General features: G+C 44.4%; 1 protein-coding gene across 13 annotated transcripts in view; it reads left to right on the top strand.

Annotated features, from left to right (window-relative positions):
* Positions 1–18,065, top strand: part of PTPRU (protein tyrosine phosphatase receptor type U) — a 90,172-nt gene that overhangs the window by 25,141 nt on the left and 46,966 nt on the right. For all 13 annotated transcript variants that reach the window (XM_016957756.3, XM_016957749.3, XM_016957734.3 and 10 more), the window contains 3 exons: positions 13,662–13,970; positions 17,214–17,323; positions 17,658–17,859. In XM_016957756.3, the coding sequence (XP_016813245.1) occupies positions 13,662–13,970; positions 17,214–17,323; positions 17,658–17,859 (621 nt within the window). The remainder of the gene's footprint in view (positions 1–13,661; positions 13,971–17,213; positions 17,324–17,657; positions 17,860–18,065) is intronic.

Raw genomic sequence — 18,065 nt, 5'->3', positions numbered from 1 at the left:
ATTACAGGCATGCGCCACCATGCCTGGCTAATTTTTGTATTTTTACTGGAGACAGAGTTTCACCAGGTTGGCCAGGCTGGTCACAAACTCCTGACCTCAGGTGATCCACCCGCCTCGGCCTTCCAAAGTGCTAAGATTATAGGCGTGAGCCACCGTGCCTGGCTTAGTGTGTTTTTTTAATGGACTTACTAAGATAAATGTAGAGTCACATGCAGTTGTAAAAAAAAATACAGAAAGATTCTCTGCGCAAGTCACCCTATTTTCTGCAGTGGTAACATGTTGCAAAACTATAGCATAATATCACAGTCAAGATATTCACATTGATACAAACCACAGATCTTATTCAGACTTTTCTGGTTTTGCTTGTACTTGTTTGTGTGTGTGTATATGTGTATGTAGTTCTGCACAATTTATCACATGTGTAGGTTTGTGTATTCACCACTACAGTCAAAATACTGAATAGCTCAATCCCCTTAAGGACTCTTTTATAACCACATTCACCTCCCTTTCTTCCTCTACTCCCCAACTTTTGGTAGTCACTGATCTGTCCTTTCTAAAATTTTGTTGTTTCAAAAATATTATATGAATGAAATCAGAGTATGTAACCTCTAGAATTGGCTTTTTTTGGATAACAGCTTTATTGCAATATAATCCACATCTCATACAATTCAATCCTTAAAATGTACAGTTCAGTGGTTTTTAGTATACAGTAGTCCCCGTGTATCTGAGGTTTCTCCTTCTATGGTTTTAGTTACCTGTGGTCAACTTGAGGCTTGAAAAGGTGAGTACAATACAATAAGATATTTTGAGAGAGAGAGACAGACCACATTTGTATAACTTTTATTATAGTGTGGTGTTGTAATTGTTCTATTTTATTATTAGTTATTGTTGTGAGCCTCTTACTGTGCCTAATGTAGAAATTAAACTTTATCATAGGTGTGTATGTATAGGAAAAACATAGTTTATCTAGGGTTCGGAACTCTCTGTGGTTTAAGGCATCCACTAGGGGTCTTGGAATGTGTCCCCTGCGGATATGGGGGGACTACTGTATTGACAGAGTTACACAACCATTAACTCAATTAATTAATTGAGTCAACCATTAACCATTAATCAATTTTGGAACATTTTCATCACCTCAGAAGGAAATTTTGTACTCTTTAGCAGTCATCCCCATTTCACTCGCACACCTCTAGCCCTAGGCAACCACTAATTTCCTTTCTGTCCCTATGGATTTGCCTCTCTGTGGACATTTCACATAAATGGAATCATATAATATATAATCTTTTGTGACTGGCTTCTTCCATTTATTTTATTATTTATTTATTTATTATTAAGACGGAGTTTCACTCTGTTGCCAGGCTGGAGTGCAGTGGCGTGATCTCGGTTCACTGCAACCTCCACCTCCTGGGATCAAGGGATTCTCCTGCCTCAGCCTCCTGAGTAGCTGAGACTACAGGCGCCCGCCACCACGCCTGGCTAATTTTCGTATTTTTAGTAGAGATGGGGTTTGGCCATGTTGGCCAGGCTGGTCTCGAATTCCTGACATGAGGTGATCCGCCTGCCTTAGCCTCCCAAAGTGCTGGGATTACAGGCGTGAGCCACTGCACCTGACCCTTCTTCCATTTAACATGATGTTTTCAAGGTTTATCCTCATTGTAGCATGTATCAATACTCCATTCTTTTTTATTGCTTAATAATATTCCATTATACAAATATATCACATTTTATTTGTCATTCATCAGTTGATGGAAATTGGGGTTGTTTACACTTTTCGGCTATTATGAACAGTATTGCTATATTTGTGTACAGGTTTTTATATTGATATATATTTTCATTTTTCTTATGTACCATATATATCATATCTCTGTTTATTCATTGAGGAACTGCTGGACTGTTTTCCAAAGCAGCTGTACCACTTTAAATTTCCACTACTTGTCTATGAGGGTTCTAGTTTCTCTGCATCCTTGTCACCACTTGTTATTATCTGTCTTCTTATAAGCACTCTAGTATATATGAAATGGTATCTCATTGTGATTTTGATTTGCATTACCCTGATGGCTAATGATATTGAGCATTTTTTCATGTGCTTATTGACCATTTCTATATCTTCTTCTTTGTAGAAATGTCTTCAGAGTGTTGAAAATGACCAGTTTTTAAGTTGGGTTATTTGTCTTTTTATTATTGAGTTGTAAGATTATTTATATATTCTGAGTAGGCCGGGCATGGTGGTGGCTCACGCCTGTAATCCCAGCACTTTGTGGGGGCTGAGGAGGGCAGATCACTTGAGGCCAGGAGTTCGAGACCAGCCTAGCCAACATGATGAAACCCAGCCTCTACTAAAAATACAAAAATTAGCCAGGTGTGGTGGTGGGCTGTTGTCCCAGCTACTCAGGAGGCTGAGGCACGAGAATCGCTTGAACCCAGGAGGTGGACATTACAGTGAGCTGAGATGGTGCCACTGCACTCCAGCCTGGGTGACAGACTGAGACTCTGTCTCAAAAAAAAAGGAGTTATTTATATATTCTGGACACTAGATGCTTATCAGATGTTTATGTTTGGAAATACTTTCTCCCATTCTGTGGATTATATTTTCCTTTTCTTGATAGTTTTTTTTTGAAGCACGAAAGTTTTCAATTTATCTATTTTTTTCTTTTGTTGTTTGTGCTTTTGATGTCATCCCTAAGAAACCATTGCCTAATCCACAGTCATGAAGATTTACTCCTGTGTTTTTTTTCTAATAGTTTTATAGTTTCAGCTATTACATTCAGGTCTTTGATCCACTTTGAGTTAATTTTTCAAATGTGGTGTGAGGTAGGGATCCAACCTCATTCTTTTTTTTTTTTTTGAGACAGAGTTTCACCCTTGTCGCCCAGGCTGGAGTGTAATGGCGCAATCTCGGCTCACTGCAACCTCCACCTCCCAGGTTCAAGCGATTCTCCTGCCTCAGCCTCCTGAGTAGCTGGGATTACAGGCACGTGCCACCATGCCCAGCTAATTTTTATATTTTTGGTAGAGACAGGGTTTCACCATGTTGGCCGGGCTGGTCTCAAACTCCTGATGTCACGTGATCCACCTGGCTCAGTCTCCCAAAGTGCTAGGATTATAGGCATGCGTGGCCAACTTCGTTCTTTTTGTATGTAGATCTTCATTACCATTTGTTGAAAAGTCTATTCTTATTGAATTATCTTGGCACTGGAATTGGTTTCTTTCATTCAGCATAGTTTCCTTCATCCAAGTTGTGTATATCAGTAGTTTATTACTTTTTATTGCTTTTTATTTTTATTCCATTCTGTGGAAATGCCAGTTTGTTTAACCATTCACCTGTTGAATGACATCTGGGCTGGTTCCACTTTTTCATTATTACAAGTAAAGCTTCTGTGAGCATTCATACAGAGGTTTTTGCATGAACATAACTTTTCATTTTTCTGGGATAAATGCTCAAGAGTACAATCAATGAGTCATATGGTGATTGCATGTTTAGTTTTATCAGAAACTGCCAGAGTGGCTGTGTTGTTTTATACTCTCACCAACAATGCATGAGTGATCCAGTTTTCTGCATCCTTGCCAGCATTTAGTGTTGTCACTATTTTTTAGTTTGGACTTCCTGAGAGGTGTGTAGTGATATCCCATCATGGTCTTAATTTGCATTTCTTCAGCATCTAGTGATGTCGAACATCTTTTCTTTTCTTTTTTTTTTTTTGAGATGGAATCTCACTCTGTTGCCCAGGCTGGAGTGCAGCAGCATGATCTCAGCTCACTGCAACCTCCACCTCCCAGGTACAAGCAATTCTTGTGCCTCAGCCTCCCGAGTAGCTGGGATTACAGGCACACACCACCACAACTGGCTAATTTTTGTATTTTTGGGACAGATGGGGTTTCAGCATGTTGGCAAGGCTGGTCTTGAACTCCTGACCTCAAGTGTTCTGCCTGCCTCAGCCTCCCAAAATGCTGGGATTACAAACATGAGCCACGGCGCCTGGACAAACATCTTTTCATGTGCTGTTTGCCATCTGTATATCCTCTTTGGTGCATCGTCTGTTCATGTCTTTGAACATTTTCTAATTGGATTATTCTTTTTGTTGTTGTTGTTGTTGTTAAGTATTGAGAGTTTTTTGTACATTCTAGGTATCAGTCCTTTGTTAAATGTGGAGTTTGTAAATATTTCCTCCCAGTAGCTTGTCGTTTCACCCTCTTTATATGGACTTTCACAGAACTATTTTCAATTTTGATGGGGTTCAATTTATAAAATTTCCCTTTTATGAATTGTGGTTTTGGTATAAAGTCTAAGAACTCCTTGCCTATCCCTGTCTCCCAAAGATTTTCTCCTGGGGTTTTTTTTTTGATACGGAGTTTCACTCTTGTTGCCCAGGCTGGAGTGCAATGGCATGATCTCAGCTTACCACAATCTCTGCCTCCCGGGTTCAAGTGATTCTCCTGCTTCAGCCTCCTGAGTAGCTGGGATTACAGGCATATACCACCATGCCTGGCTAATTTTGTATTTTTAGTAGAGGTGGTTGGTCAGGCTGGTCTTGAACTCCTGACCTTAGGTGATCCGGCCTCCCAAAGTGCTGGGATTACAGGCATGAGCCACCGTGCCTGGCCTCCTGTTTTTTTTCTAAAAGTGTTATAGTTTTACATTTTACATTTAAGTTCATGATCTATTTTGGGTAAAGTGTGAGGTTTAGGTCAATGTTATTTGTTGCTAATCAATATTCGTAAGTGTTTTAAAAAGCCAATCTGTGAATTATCTAAAATCCAGTTTAAAGCCACACTTTGGGAACTCCTTGGGTGGTAGGTCTAAAATCTGGTTTAATGTCACACTTTGAGAGACCCTTGAGTGGTGGGTCAGAATGTTCCAGTAGGAATTGCTTTCTAGTGAAGGGGTCTGGGTCAGGTTACTTAACCTTTCTTAGTTTCAGTCCCCCTGTTTTACAAAATGGGAATAATAACATTTACCATATAGGGTTAGTTTGAAGATTTATTCAACAAATGCTTATTGAGTGCCTATTACGTGCGAGGTGCTATTGTGGTTGTTAGGGATATATGACTATAACCAGGACAGACAAAGGCCACCAACATGTGAGTTCTTCATGGAACTCCCATTTTGGCAAGAGGAGATAGATAATAGATGAGTAAACAAGTGAAGTATACAGTTGACCTTTGAACATCACAGGTTTGAATTGGGCAGGTCCACTTACATAGATTTTTTTTCACTCACACATGCATCAAAAATACGGTATTTGCGGGCTGGGCATGGTGGGTTATACCTTTTATCCCAGTGTTTTGGGAGGCTGAGATGGGAGGAATGCTTGAGGCAAGGAGTTTGAGACCAGCCTGGACAACATAGCAAAACCCTGTCTCTGCAACACAACAGCAACAATAATTAGCTGAATGTGGTGGCATGTGCCTGTAGTCACAGCTATTCAGGAGGCTGAGGCAGGAGGATTGCGGGAGCCCAGGAGATCAAGGCTGCAGTGAGCTAAGATTTCACACTGCACTCCAGCCTGGATGATAGATCAAGATCTTATCTAGAGACAAACAAACCAGCAATACAAAAAACTCCAGTGTTTCTAGGGCCTGTATATATGAAGGGCCAACTATGGGACTTGAATATGTGTGAATTCGGTTATATGTAGGGGTCCTAGAACCAATCCCTGGCATATACCGAGGGAGGACTTTATGGCCTGTCAGATGGTGATAAGTGCCGTGAAGAAGAAAAGCAGGGAGTGGGGCCTGGAGGGTTGATACTTTTAAAAGTCTCAAGGGAAGGTGACATTTGAGCAGAGGTCTGAAGGAGGTGAGGGACTGAGCCATGCAGAGAGCTGGGGGCTTGCTGGGGGAAGCAAGCACCAGCCCGACTGAGCAGCCAGCACAAAGGCCTGGAGGCTGGAGAATGCTTGGCACGTGCAAGGGGCATCCAGGAGACCAGTGTCACTGTGTTAGTGACTGAGTGGGAGATGGCAGGAGAAGAGGCTGAAGTTGAGCTGCAGATGTGGGACTTAGAGCCGTTGTACACAGAGCTGGGGAGCCACTGAAGAGTTTAGAGAGCAGGAGTGAGCATCATCTACTTTTGTTTAAAAGGATCACTCTGGCCCTTTTGTGGAGAACGTTCTCCAGGAGGGCAAAGGTGCCACAGAGACCAGGGAGGAGGCTACTGCAATGATCTGCTTAAGAGGTGGTGATGGCTGGGAGCCGAGTGGAAGTGGTGGTGATGGGGAGAAGTGGTCAGATTCTGGGTTTATTTTAAAGGCAGAGCTAACTGCATTTGCTGATGGATTGAATATGGGATGAGAGAAAGGGAAATAGAAGTCAAGGATGGCTCCAAGGTGTTTTGCTGGAGCAGCAGGAACGATGGAGCTGTCGTTTCCTGGAGCGGACTGTGGTGGCAGCTGATTTGACGTGGGTGTCATAGATCAGGAGTTCTGTGTTGGAAATGTTGACTTTGAGATCCCCATTAGACATTCAAGTGGAGATATTCATCAGCAGATGGATACATGAGTGTGGAGTTCAGGGAAGAGGTTCGGGCTGCAGATAGAAATTTGAAAGTCATCAGTGTGGAGATGGTATAGATGGCATCTAAAGCCCTGAGGTTGGATGAGATCTTTTACGCTGATGGTTCTCAACTAGGGGCAATTTTGTCTCCTAGGAGACATTTGACAGTGACTGAGGACATAACGGTTGTCACAACTGGGTGGTGGGTGGCGGCAATGGGGTGTTACTGGCATCTAAAGGGATAGAGGCCAGGGAAGCTGCTAGACATCCTACAATGCACAGACAGCCACATAAGAAAGAATTATCTAGTCTAAAATGTTCATAGTGCTGAGGTTGGGAATCCCCGATTCAGTCCTTAGATTTTTAGGGAATAAATGTAGATGGAAGAAAGAGGAGTTGGAAAGCCTGAACCTTGGAGCCTCCAGTGTTTTGGGTTAAATGCAGACAATTGCAGGGAAATGCATTAAATGCATGTGAAGTATAGCGCTTAACACACAGTAAGCACCCAGTAAATGATGGTATTTTTAATCTTTCAAAGGCAGTTCTGGTTTGCCACTTAGGATAAAAGGAATCATAGCACAGGGTTCCGCAGAGGATCTCTATTGCACTCCCCTTAGTGTACAGATGGGGAAGCTGAAACCCAGAGAGGGGAAGAGACTTGGCTGTGATCAGACAGTGGGTCAAGAACCCAGGTTTCATGATGACGGCTGTTGATTATTCCCATTTTACAGATGAATAAACTCAGATTTAGAGATTTAGCCACTTGTACAAATCTACACAGTGAGTCCATGGCAGAGCTAGAATCAAAATTTGAATCTCTTGATTTCTCATCCAGTGTTTTGTTTTATTTTGTTTTTAGAGACAGGGTGTCACCCTGTCACCTGGGCTGGAGTGCAGTGGCATGATCATAGCTCACTGCGTGCAGTCTTGAACTCCTGGGCTCAAGTGATCCTCTTGCTTCAGCCTCCTAAGCAGCTGGGGCTACAGGCTTGCACCACCATGCCCAGCTAATTTATATACATATATATATATATATATTTTTTTTTTTTGTAGAGACAGGGTTTCACTCTGTTGCTCAGGCTGATCTTAAACTCCTGGCTTCAAGGGATCCTCCTGTTTCAGCCTCCCAAAGTGCTGGGATTACAGACAGGAGCCAGTGCATCCAGCCTAATCCAGTGTTTTTAACAGCAGCAGCAGCAGCTGCTGCTGCCACCATCATGGGCTGAATGCCCACTTTGTGCTGGGCACTGTGAAATAGTTTTCATAGGCTGGCCAGGACGGAAGCTGGGGCAGGGGCCTGGCAGACAGGGTGCAAACACCTCCCCCTGCCCTTCTGAATTACACGCTTCTCTTTGTTGACATCGTGGCCCCTCCCTGCTTAGGCGCGTTGGCCGGCAGTTGTTTTGCTGTTGGCCAGCTGTGTTGTCATCTCCTCCATCCCCATGAAACTCCCCTCGCACTATATTATTTACTGTAAAAACAATAATATAGCATCAGGCAAAGGCATTTTTTAAAATAAGCACTCCGAAGCTCATCATCCTAGCCCAACAGCTGTTTTAATTTTTCTGACTTCTTCACATCTCTGCCCATATGCCTGCAGTAGACATTTTTACACCCTTGCATTGGGATGTAGAAAGCATTTCGTATGCTGCTTCATTTGCTTGGTGTTGTTACATGTGTTATGTTGTTTATAATTATGTTTACTGACTCTAGAAGTCCATTGAATGTCCCCATTTGGCTGGACTGTTTGCCTCCAGACTTCTATAATGATAAATAATACTATATTGAGAAACCTAGCGCTTGTAGTTCTTCCCTTCTCCCCCAACCCTGAGTTATTTCTTTAGGATAAAGAGTCAGGAGTGGTTGAAGAAAGGGCTTTTAAATATATTGCTTTAAAAAATTGTTGTGCTAATTTATACTGCTACTGGTATCTCATGTTAATGCACACATGTTTATTAATTACTATAGACTGGTAATGACTGTAGGCTGGTAATGACTGTAGGCTGGGCAATTTGACTCATATTATCTCATGTAACTCTCACATTTGCTCTTTAAAGTAGGCATCGTACTCTCCATTTGTTTGTTTTTGTTTCTTTTTTTTGACAGAGTCTCACTCTGTCACCCAGGCTGGAGTGCAGTGGCATGATCTTGGCTCACCGCTTCCTCTACCTCCAGGGCTGAAGCTATCCACCCACCTCAGCCTCCCAAGTAGCTGGGACTACAGGCGCGCACCACCATGCCTGGCTAATTTTTATATTTTTGTAGAGATGAGGTCTCACTACTATGTTGCCCATGAAGGTCTCAAACCCCTGAGCGATCCTGCCTTGGCTTCCCAAAATGCTGAGATTACAGGCGTGAGCTACTGCACCCAGCCATAATCTCCATTTTTTAGTGGAGGAACCTGACATCAACATTCAAAGGGGGTTAAGTAACTTGCCTGAAGCCACAGAACTATGGCCAGGTGCAGTGGCTCATGCCTGTAATCCCAGAACTTTGGGAGACTGAGGCAGGTGGATCACTTCAGCTCAGGAGACTGAGACCAGCCTGGGGCAACATGGTGAAACCCCGTCTCTACAATAAATACAAAACAAATTAACCAGGTGCAAGGCGGCACGTGCCTGTGGTCCCAGCTACTCAGGAAGGTGAGGTGGGAGGATTGAGACTGCAGTGAGCCAATGATAGCACCACTGCACTCCAGCCTGGGTGACAGTGAGACTGTGTCTCAAAAAAACAAACACAAACAAACAAAGAAAAAAAAGAACTAATGAGGGGTGGAGATAGGATGTGAACTTGGGTGTACCAGATCCCAGTCCAAAGCTCCTCCCATGAGAAAAAGTTGAACATTTCAGGGTTATTGCATCTTGTTTAGCCTTACTAAAGTCAACACATGGTGGCCTAATTCAACAGCTGTTAAATGTTATCCTCATTGTTTTAATGTGCATTTTGACCTCTGATCTCGGAGTGACCTGTAGCCCTGTGTAATTTAGAGGGATGGGGCTTTGAGGTCCCCAAGTTCTGTTTTGTCAGCGTGTGTTGACAGTTGAAGAGAGTGTGTCTGGGTGCCAGATGGTTTTTAGAAACGTGGAGAAACTCATGGATTCACACCCCTCAATCAACATATCAGTCTGTAGTCAACAAACTATTTGAGCTCCCTGGATCTGTCCAGATATGATCAGGGTAGGCAGGAAGAAACAAGAGAAGTGGACCTTCTTTTCAAAGAGCTCTCAGTCTACCTGGGTGGATGGGAGGTGGCACAGTTGTCAAAGAATGAGATGCCTAAGTCTGAAGTTGGGAGTTTCATCCTCCAAAGTTGCTATCTTGGGCCCTGTAAGGTGATTTTAAGAAGCTTGAGTAGGTTGCCAGTATTTAAAAATCTGGAGATTTCACATAAAAATTGGAATTTCTGGCTCCTCTTGAAAAATGGGAGGATCTGGCAACTCTGAACCTGTAGTCCTGCCTGGCAGCAGTCATCTAGAGGTGAGCAGTAGCTGCCCCTTTTGGATGGGACACTACTGTCCTGTTTGCCGTGGTCTTTACCCAGCATACGTCCCCCGTTTACATGGAACTTCTCCTGCCCTTCTGCAAATGCTGCAGGAGGACTAGGAAGCAGAATGCTTCTGCCAAGCCCTAGGGGCTGGAAAGGAATGCAGGGCTGCATTCCAGGGGGTGGGGATGGTGTGAGCTGAGCTGCAGGGAACAGAGAGCCACTCCCAGTAGTGCAAATAAAGCAGTAGTACCTCGGCTCTTGTAGACTCCCAGGACAGTGCACACAGGGCAGCCAGGACCACAGCCAGAGAGTTGAAGAATAACGCGAGGACCTCTGGGAAAGATGGCAAGTGAGCACACCCCAGATCTGCCTCCTCTGGCGCAAACATAGAAGAATGATGGCTTAAAACTACATTAAAAAAATTAGAAAAATCTCTACGGGCCAGGAATGGGAGAGAAAACCTAAGTGTGGTAAATGGGCTTGCAGCCCACAGTACCCAGGATACAGGGAGCAGTGGCAGCCAGCCCCTCAGTGTCCATATGGGATGGGATTTGGGTGGTCCCTGCTTGTGGGGAGAAGGGAGCCAGTCAGGAGGCAGGCTTTGTTCCTAGTGAGTGCTGAAATCTCTCTTCGATGGCTCCATGTATAACTGGAGACATGCTGCTTGCCTGCATTCCAGGGAAGAAAGGAAACCTTCTGGGTGGAAACAGAAACTTGTATTGTGCCGTACATGGGGCCAGTGTTGAAAACTGTGTTACTGGTGCACTCCCAAGATAGGAGCAGCCTGGGCGAATGCTTTCCTTTGCATCTTCTTCATAAGGGGAATTCTGAACAAATTAATCACATAAAAAATGCCACTAGGGGCTGGGTGCGGTGGCTCAAGCCTGTAATCCCAGTACTTTGGGAGGTAGAGGCAGGAGGATCAGTTGAGCCCAGGAGTTTGAGATGAGCCTGGGCAACACAGCAAGACCCTATCTCTACAAAAAATACAAAAATTAGCTGGGCTTGGTGGTACGCACCTGTAGTGCCAGCTACTTGGGGGACTGAGGCAGGAGGATCACTTGAGCCTGGGAGATCAAGGCTGCAATGAGCCATGATCCTGCCACTGCACTCCAGCTTGGATGACAGAGCAAGACCTTGTCTCAAAAAAAAAAAAAAAAGAAAAAAAAAATGCTCCTAGGGGTTGTACTTAATCTTCTTAAGAGATTGTATAGCGGTGCTTTCTCACCTGTTCATTAAGGGATGCCGAGGTCCCTCTAGCTGGGGACACTTTGCAGGCGATCACAGAACTTGAGAGTAATGAAACTATACTTCATGGAATCAGAGTGTAAGAGAGAAAAGGATCATTTGATGCAATCTTGGTGTCTTCCCTCATTTTACTGATCCAGAAATTGAGGCCCAGAGATTTGCCCAAGATCACACAGCTGGTCAATGCAGATGCAGGACTAAGGGCTGAGTCCTGGGCTCCATCTTGCCTTTGCTTCAGAAGCCTTGACTTTTCTTTTCTTTTCTTTTCTTTTTTTTCGAGACAGCGTCTCACTGTGTCGCCCAGGCTGGAGTGCAGTGGTGCGATCATGGCTCACTGCAGCCTCAACCTCCCAGGTTTAAGCAATACTCCTGCTTCAGCTCCCTGAGTAGCTGGGACCACAGGCATGTGCCACCATGCCCGGCTTATTTTTGCGTTTTTAGTAGAGATGGGTCTTCTCCATGTTGGCCAGGCTGGTCTCAAACTCCTGACCTCAGGTGATCCACCTGCCTTGGCTTTCCAAAGTGCTGGGATTACAGGTGTGAGCCACCACGCCTGGCCAACTTTTTATTTTTTGTAGAGATTGTGTCTTGTTGTGTTGCCCAGGCTGGTCTCAAACTCCTGGGCTCCAGCGATTCTCCTGCCTTGGCCTCCCAAAGTGTTGGGATTACAGGCATGAGCCACTGTGCCCAGCCCAGTTTCTTTATTTATAAGATGGGGATAGCATTCTGGTCCATAGAGTCATCAAGAAACCGTAAAACATAACATGCACCTCCCTTCTGCTGGGGTAGCTCGCTCTCTCCTGAGGCATCAGTGAATTCCTATTGGGGAGGTGGGGAGTGGTGGTTAAGAGCATGGATTTCGGAGCCAGCCTGACCAGGTTTGGATCCCAGCTTCACCACTTACCATATCTGTGACTGTGGGCAAGTTACTGAATTTCTCTGTGCCATTGTTTTCATATCTGTATGATAGGGCTAATAATAGCACTTGTCTCACTAGATTACAAGGATTAAATGAGATAAAGCATTTTTTGTTTTTTTTTGAGATGGAGTCTCGCTCTGTTGCCCAGGCTAGAGTGCAATGGCACAATCTCAGCTCACCGCAACCTCTGCCTCCCAGGTTCAAGAGACTCCTCTGCCTCAGCCTCCCAAGCAGCTGGGACCACAGGCTTGCGCCACCACGCCTGGCTAATTTTTTTGTATTTTTCTTTTTTTAGTAGAGACGGGGCTTCACCATATTGGCCAGGCTGGGCTTGAACTCCTGACCTTGTGATCCGCCTGCCTCGGCCTCCCAAAGTGCTGGGATTATAGGCATGAGCCACCATGCCTGGTCGAGATAAAGCATTTTAAAGACTCGAGAACAATGCCCAGCCTATCCAAAACCCCCAATACATGTTAACTGCCTTTATTATCATTATCATTATATAATAGATTGTGTTTCCCTTTTTGCTTTGACAGCCAGGGAACCCACCACTGAATTTGAACCTTATCTTTAGACCTCCACATAGGACCTAATGTCATGTATTTCTGTTTCTGTTTCCCTGTCATTCTCTGGCTTTATTTAACTATTTGGCTCTCATTTCCCTCATTACCCTGATTTCTGTATGTTATTATATTATATGTATTACTATACATTGTTTCAGAACAAGTTTGGAATTAATACCTTAAGAAAAATATATCAACAGTTTGATTCAGACTGGCCTGTTGTAGTCCAGGGTGATCTTGAATTAGGAGGTGAACTGTGCTATTAAAAATAAATTATTGGCCGGGTGCGGTGGCTCACACCTGTAACCCAAGCACTTTGGGAGGCTGAGGTGGGTGGATCACTTGAGGTCAGGAGTTCAAGACCAGCCTGGCCAACATGTGAAACGCTGTCTCTACCAAAAATACAAAAATTAGCCAGGCATGGTGGTGTACGCCTGTAATCCCAGCTACTTGGGAGTCTGAGGTGGAAGGATTGCTTGAACCTGGGAGGCGGAGGTTGCAGTGAGCCTAGATCATGCCATTGCACTCCATCCTGGGTGACAGAGTGAGCCTCTGTCAAAAAAAAAAAAAGCTAATATTTTTGAGGGCTTATTGTATATTAGCCATTGTCATGCATCCTTTGTGTGTATTTCCTTAAACCTTACAATGATCCTATGAGGCAGGGCCTATTATCTTTTCATTTTGTAGTTGAGGAATCTAAGGATTAGAGGGGTGAAGTGATTCAGCCAGCAGTTGCCAGCTGCAAGTGGCAGAGCCAGGATTCAAATGTAGTCCGCCTGACTCCAAAGCACATACTTTTACTCCCTGTTTGATGTTCTAGGGGTCCCCTGAGCTCTTGGGGGCAATGGAGGGATGATTTCAGTCAGCTGACTGATGCTTTCTCTCCCTGTTCTTCTTCCTCTTCTCTTCCCATTTCTTCTAACTTCTTCTCTCTGCTTCCTGCATTCTCCAGAGCCCATGAGGGCCCCCAAAGGCCTGGCTTTTGCTGAGATCCAGGCCCGCCAGCTGACCCTGCAGTGGGAACCACTGGGCTACAACGTGACGCGTTGCCACACCTATACTGTGTCGCTGTGCTATCACTACACCCTGGGCAGCAGCCACAATCAGACCATCCGAGAGTGTGTGAAGACAGAGCAAGGTGTCAGCCGCTACACCATCAAGAACCTGCTGCCCTATCGGAACGTTCACGTGAGGCTTGTCCTCACTAACCCTGAGGGGCGCAAAGAGGGCAAGGAGGTCACTTTCCAGACGGATGAGGATGGTAAGAGTCTCAGTCCCCATTCCCGGGGCCCTGTGTACCTCCCACAGATACGCCATGTCTGAGACTGAAATTTACTGAGGGTATTTTTTTTTTTTTTTTTGCTTAGGATTAAACCAACTGTATAACACCAAAGTAGTGATGGCTCCTATTTTTTCTCTGGAAGACTTTGGGTTAGATTGGTCTAATTTCTTTCCTTAAGTGTTTGAAAGAATTCAGCAGTGAAGCCATTTGGGCATAGAGTTTTCTTTGTGGCAAGGTTTTTAGTAAATTTTAGTTTTTAAAATAGATATTGGGATATTCAGATTTTTTTATTCTTGTATCAGTTTAGATGGACTGTATTTTTTAAGGAATTTGTTCATTACACCTAAATTGTCAAATTTCTTGAGATAATGTTGTTTATAATTTTTTTTATTTATTTAGAGACAGAGTCTTGCTCTGTTGCCCAGGCTGGAGTACAGTGGCACCATCTCAGTTTGCTGCAGCCTCCTCCTCCCAGGCTCAAGCGATCCTCCCACCTCAGCCTCCTGAGCTGGGACTACAGGCATGCACCACCACGCCAAGCTAGTTTATTTATTTTTGAGGCAGGGACTCACACTTTTGTCCAGGTGGGAGTGCAGTGTCATGATTATGGCTCACTGCAGCCTCGACCTCCCAGGCTCAAATGATCCCTCTACCTCAGCCTCCCAAGTAGCTGGGACTATAGACGTGCACTGCCATGCCTGGCTAATTTTTTTGTATTTTTTGTAGAGACGGGGTTTTGCCATGTTGCCCAGGCTGGTCTCGAACTCCTGGGCTCAAGTGATCCACCCACCTTGGCCTCCAAAAGTGCTGGGATTACAGGCATGAGCCACTTCATTTGCCAATATTCTTATATTTATTTAATGTCCATAGGCTCTATAGTGATATCATCTTTTTCATTTCTGATATTGGTAATTTCTGTTTTCTTTTTTCTTGTTTACCCTTGTGAAGACTGTATAAATTAATCTTTCCAAAGAACCAACTGTTGGCTTACTTGATTTTCTTTATTGTCTATTTTTTATTTCCTTTGTTATACTTTCTTTGGAGTTGATTTGCTGTTCTGTTTGCCTTTTGAGATAGAAGTTTCTTAGATCATTAATACTGAGCCCTTCTTCATTTCTAATATACGTGTTTAAAGCTACACATTTTCCTCTAAGTCCTGCTTTAGCTGTGTCCCACAAGTTTTGATATTTCCTATCTTCATTATCATTCAGTTCAATTTGTTGTCTATACAATTGAACTGTTATTTCTGTTATAATTTCTGCTTTGACTTAAGAGTTACTTAGAATTATGTTGCTTAATTTCTAAGCAATTGGGACTTTTCCTTTTTTGTTTGTTTTTGAGACACAGTTTCACTCTGTCACCCAGGCTGGAGTGCAGTGGTGCAATCTCGGCTCACTGCAAACTCCGCCTTCTGGGTTCAAGTGATTCTCATGCCTCAGCCTCCTGAGTAGCTGGGATTTCAGGTGCCCGCCACCACGCCTGGCTAATTTTTGTATTTTTAGTAGAGACAGGGTTTCATCATGTTGGCCAGGCTGGTCTCGAACTCCTGACCTCAGGTGATCTGCCCACCTTGGCCCTGCAAAGTGCGGAGATTATAGGCATGAGCCACTGCACCCGGCCAGCAATTGGGACTTTTCTAATTGTCTTTTTATTATTGATTTCTAGGTTAATTCCACTGTAGTCAGAGTGTATACTCTAAATTTTATCTTGTGAAATTTGATCTTTACTTTATGGCCCAACATATTGTTAAATTTTGGTAAATGTTCCAGTGTATTTGAAAAGAACATGTATTCTGTTGCTGTTGAATGCAGTGTTCTACATATGTCAAACTAATATTTAGCCCTTAGCACATGTCAAGCACCATTCTGAATGGTTTTGATATATTACTGCATTTAATACCCATGACAACCCTATGTGGTAGGTTACTATTTCTATTCCCATTTTATTTCTATTCCCATTTTATAGAAGAAGTCACAGAAAGCCTGGCTTTCTAACCTGACCATGTGGCTTCACAGTTGTCATTCTTTTTTTTTTTTTTTTTTTTTTTTGAGATGGAGTCTTGTTCTGTTGCCCAGGCTGGAGAGCAGTGGTGCAACCTCAACTCACTGCAACCTCTGCCTTCCTGGTTCCAGCGATTCTCCCACCTCAGCCTGTCGAGTAACTGGGATTATAGGCACCTACCACTACGCCGGCTAATTTTTTGTATTTTTGGTAGAGATGGGGGTTTCACCATGTTGGCCAGGCTGGTCTCGAACTCCTGACCTCAAGTGATCCGCCTGCCTCGGCCTCCCAAAGGTGCTGGGATTACATGCGTGAGCCACCGTGCCCAGCCAGTTGTCATTCTTAAGAGCTACACTCGAATGCTATCACAGGTCCAAAGCCTTTCCCTGGGTTCCTACAGATTCCAGTTACCACTAAGCTCCTTGGTTTATGGCTTTGTCTTGCTGCCGCACATGCACAGTTTTCTGTTCTGCACAGCACTGGCCTAGATTCAAAATTCAGCTCCTTCTTTACTTTCTGCTTTTCTCTGCCTTAGGACTTCAGCTTCCCCATAGTGGTTTATCAAGGTATTTTCCCAAGCAAAGATCATTCTCTTCCTAAATGACACTCCTGTGCCTGCCATTAACAGTATACATTTACACAAGGAAAACAAAACAAAGCCATGCCTGCAAGTGTTAATGCTAAAATGTTAACAGTATCTCTGGGTGATACAATTGTAGATGCCATTAATTTTCTTTAAGCTCATTTTGATTTTCTACATTGAACATGTCATTTATGTAATTAGAAATTTTTAGACAAGAAAATATCTCCACCCATAATCTCAATACCGCAATGCAATTGCTGTTTTCATTTCTCTGGCCCATGTGCATATTTTCTGAAAACTACCCAACTGGAACAAAATTGGAGCCTTCAAACGTATTTCTTTCCTGAATGCAACCTACACAGTAATGAAAATGCCAGCTATCCATTTTGAGTACTTAGTAATAGGTTGAACCATATGCAATTGCTGATGTTTGCCTTGGGGCTTTATGTACATCACATCATTTGAGTCCTGGCTTGAGAGGGGTTATATCATTCCCACTTCACAGCTGAGTTAAGTAAGGTGCAGAGAGGCTGAATAGTCCATGAGAACCAGGTAGGAGCGGCAAGGCTGGAATTTAAACCCAGGTGTCTGGCACCAAAGCCCACTTTCCCCTGGCCCCTGCTGCCATTCCCTTGCAGTGCCCAGTGGGATTGCAGCCGAGTCCCTGACCTTCACTCCACTGGAGGACATGATCTTCCTCAAGTGGGAGGAGCCCCAGGAGCCCAATGGTCTCATCACCCAGTATGAGGTGGGTTTGGGACCCTATTACAGTGGGGGACCCTGGTGGAAGGTGAGAGGTGGCCCTCTTTCTCTCTGCTGCTACAGTAGGAGGTGCATGGGAAGACAGATGTGATTGTCATAGTTTCTTCAACTATGGCCAGGTCTGTGCCCTGTGTATTCTAGAGGAGGGTCCTGAAGGCAGGAGGGAGAGGCGAAGATGACTAGAAGCCTGGCTTGATGGCATCCATAGTCTCCTTTGCTTAGCCTTATCTCTCACTTCCCTGGAACATGGTGGGTGGAGGCTGCTGGTCAGGGATGCTCTGACCATCCAGTGCCCACCTGCCTGCCAATCCTGCCCCCAGATCAGCTACCAGAGCATCGAGTCATCAGACCCGGCAGTGAACGTGCCAGGCCCACGACGTACCATCTCCAAGCTCCGCAATGAGACCTACCATGTCTTCTCCAACCTGCACCCAGGCACCACCTACCTATTCTCCGTGCGGGCCCGCACAGGCAAAGGCTTCGGCCAGGCGGCACTCACTGAGATAACCACTAACATCTCTGGTGAGCCCCACCTGACCCGGCCCAGCCTCTTCGGAGGTGGCCCAGAATCCCAGGGTTCCATGGGCAGAAGGGAAATGGGGGGCATCCTGGGGGTAGTTACAGAGGGCCCCTGCTGAGATAAATATGCCATTTAGGAGTTAAAGTCAGGCTCAGGGAGGATGAAGTCAGAGGAGTCAGGAGACTGGTCAGTGGAATCAGAAGATTGA

Source organism: Pan troglodytes, chromosome 1, assembly GCF_028858775.2.
Source record: "Pan troglodytes isolate AG18354 chromosome 1, NHGRI_mPanTro3-v2.0_pri, whole genome shotgun sequence".
Lineage (NCBI taxonomy): Eukaryota > Metazoa > Chordata > Mammalia > Primates > Hominidae > Pan > Pan troglodytes.
Note: the sequence above shows the minus strand (reverse complement) of the source record. Positions and strands in the feature narration are given on the sequence as shown.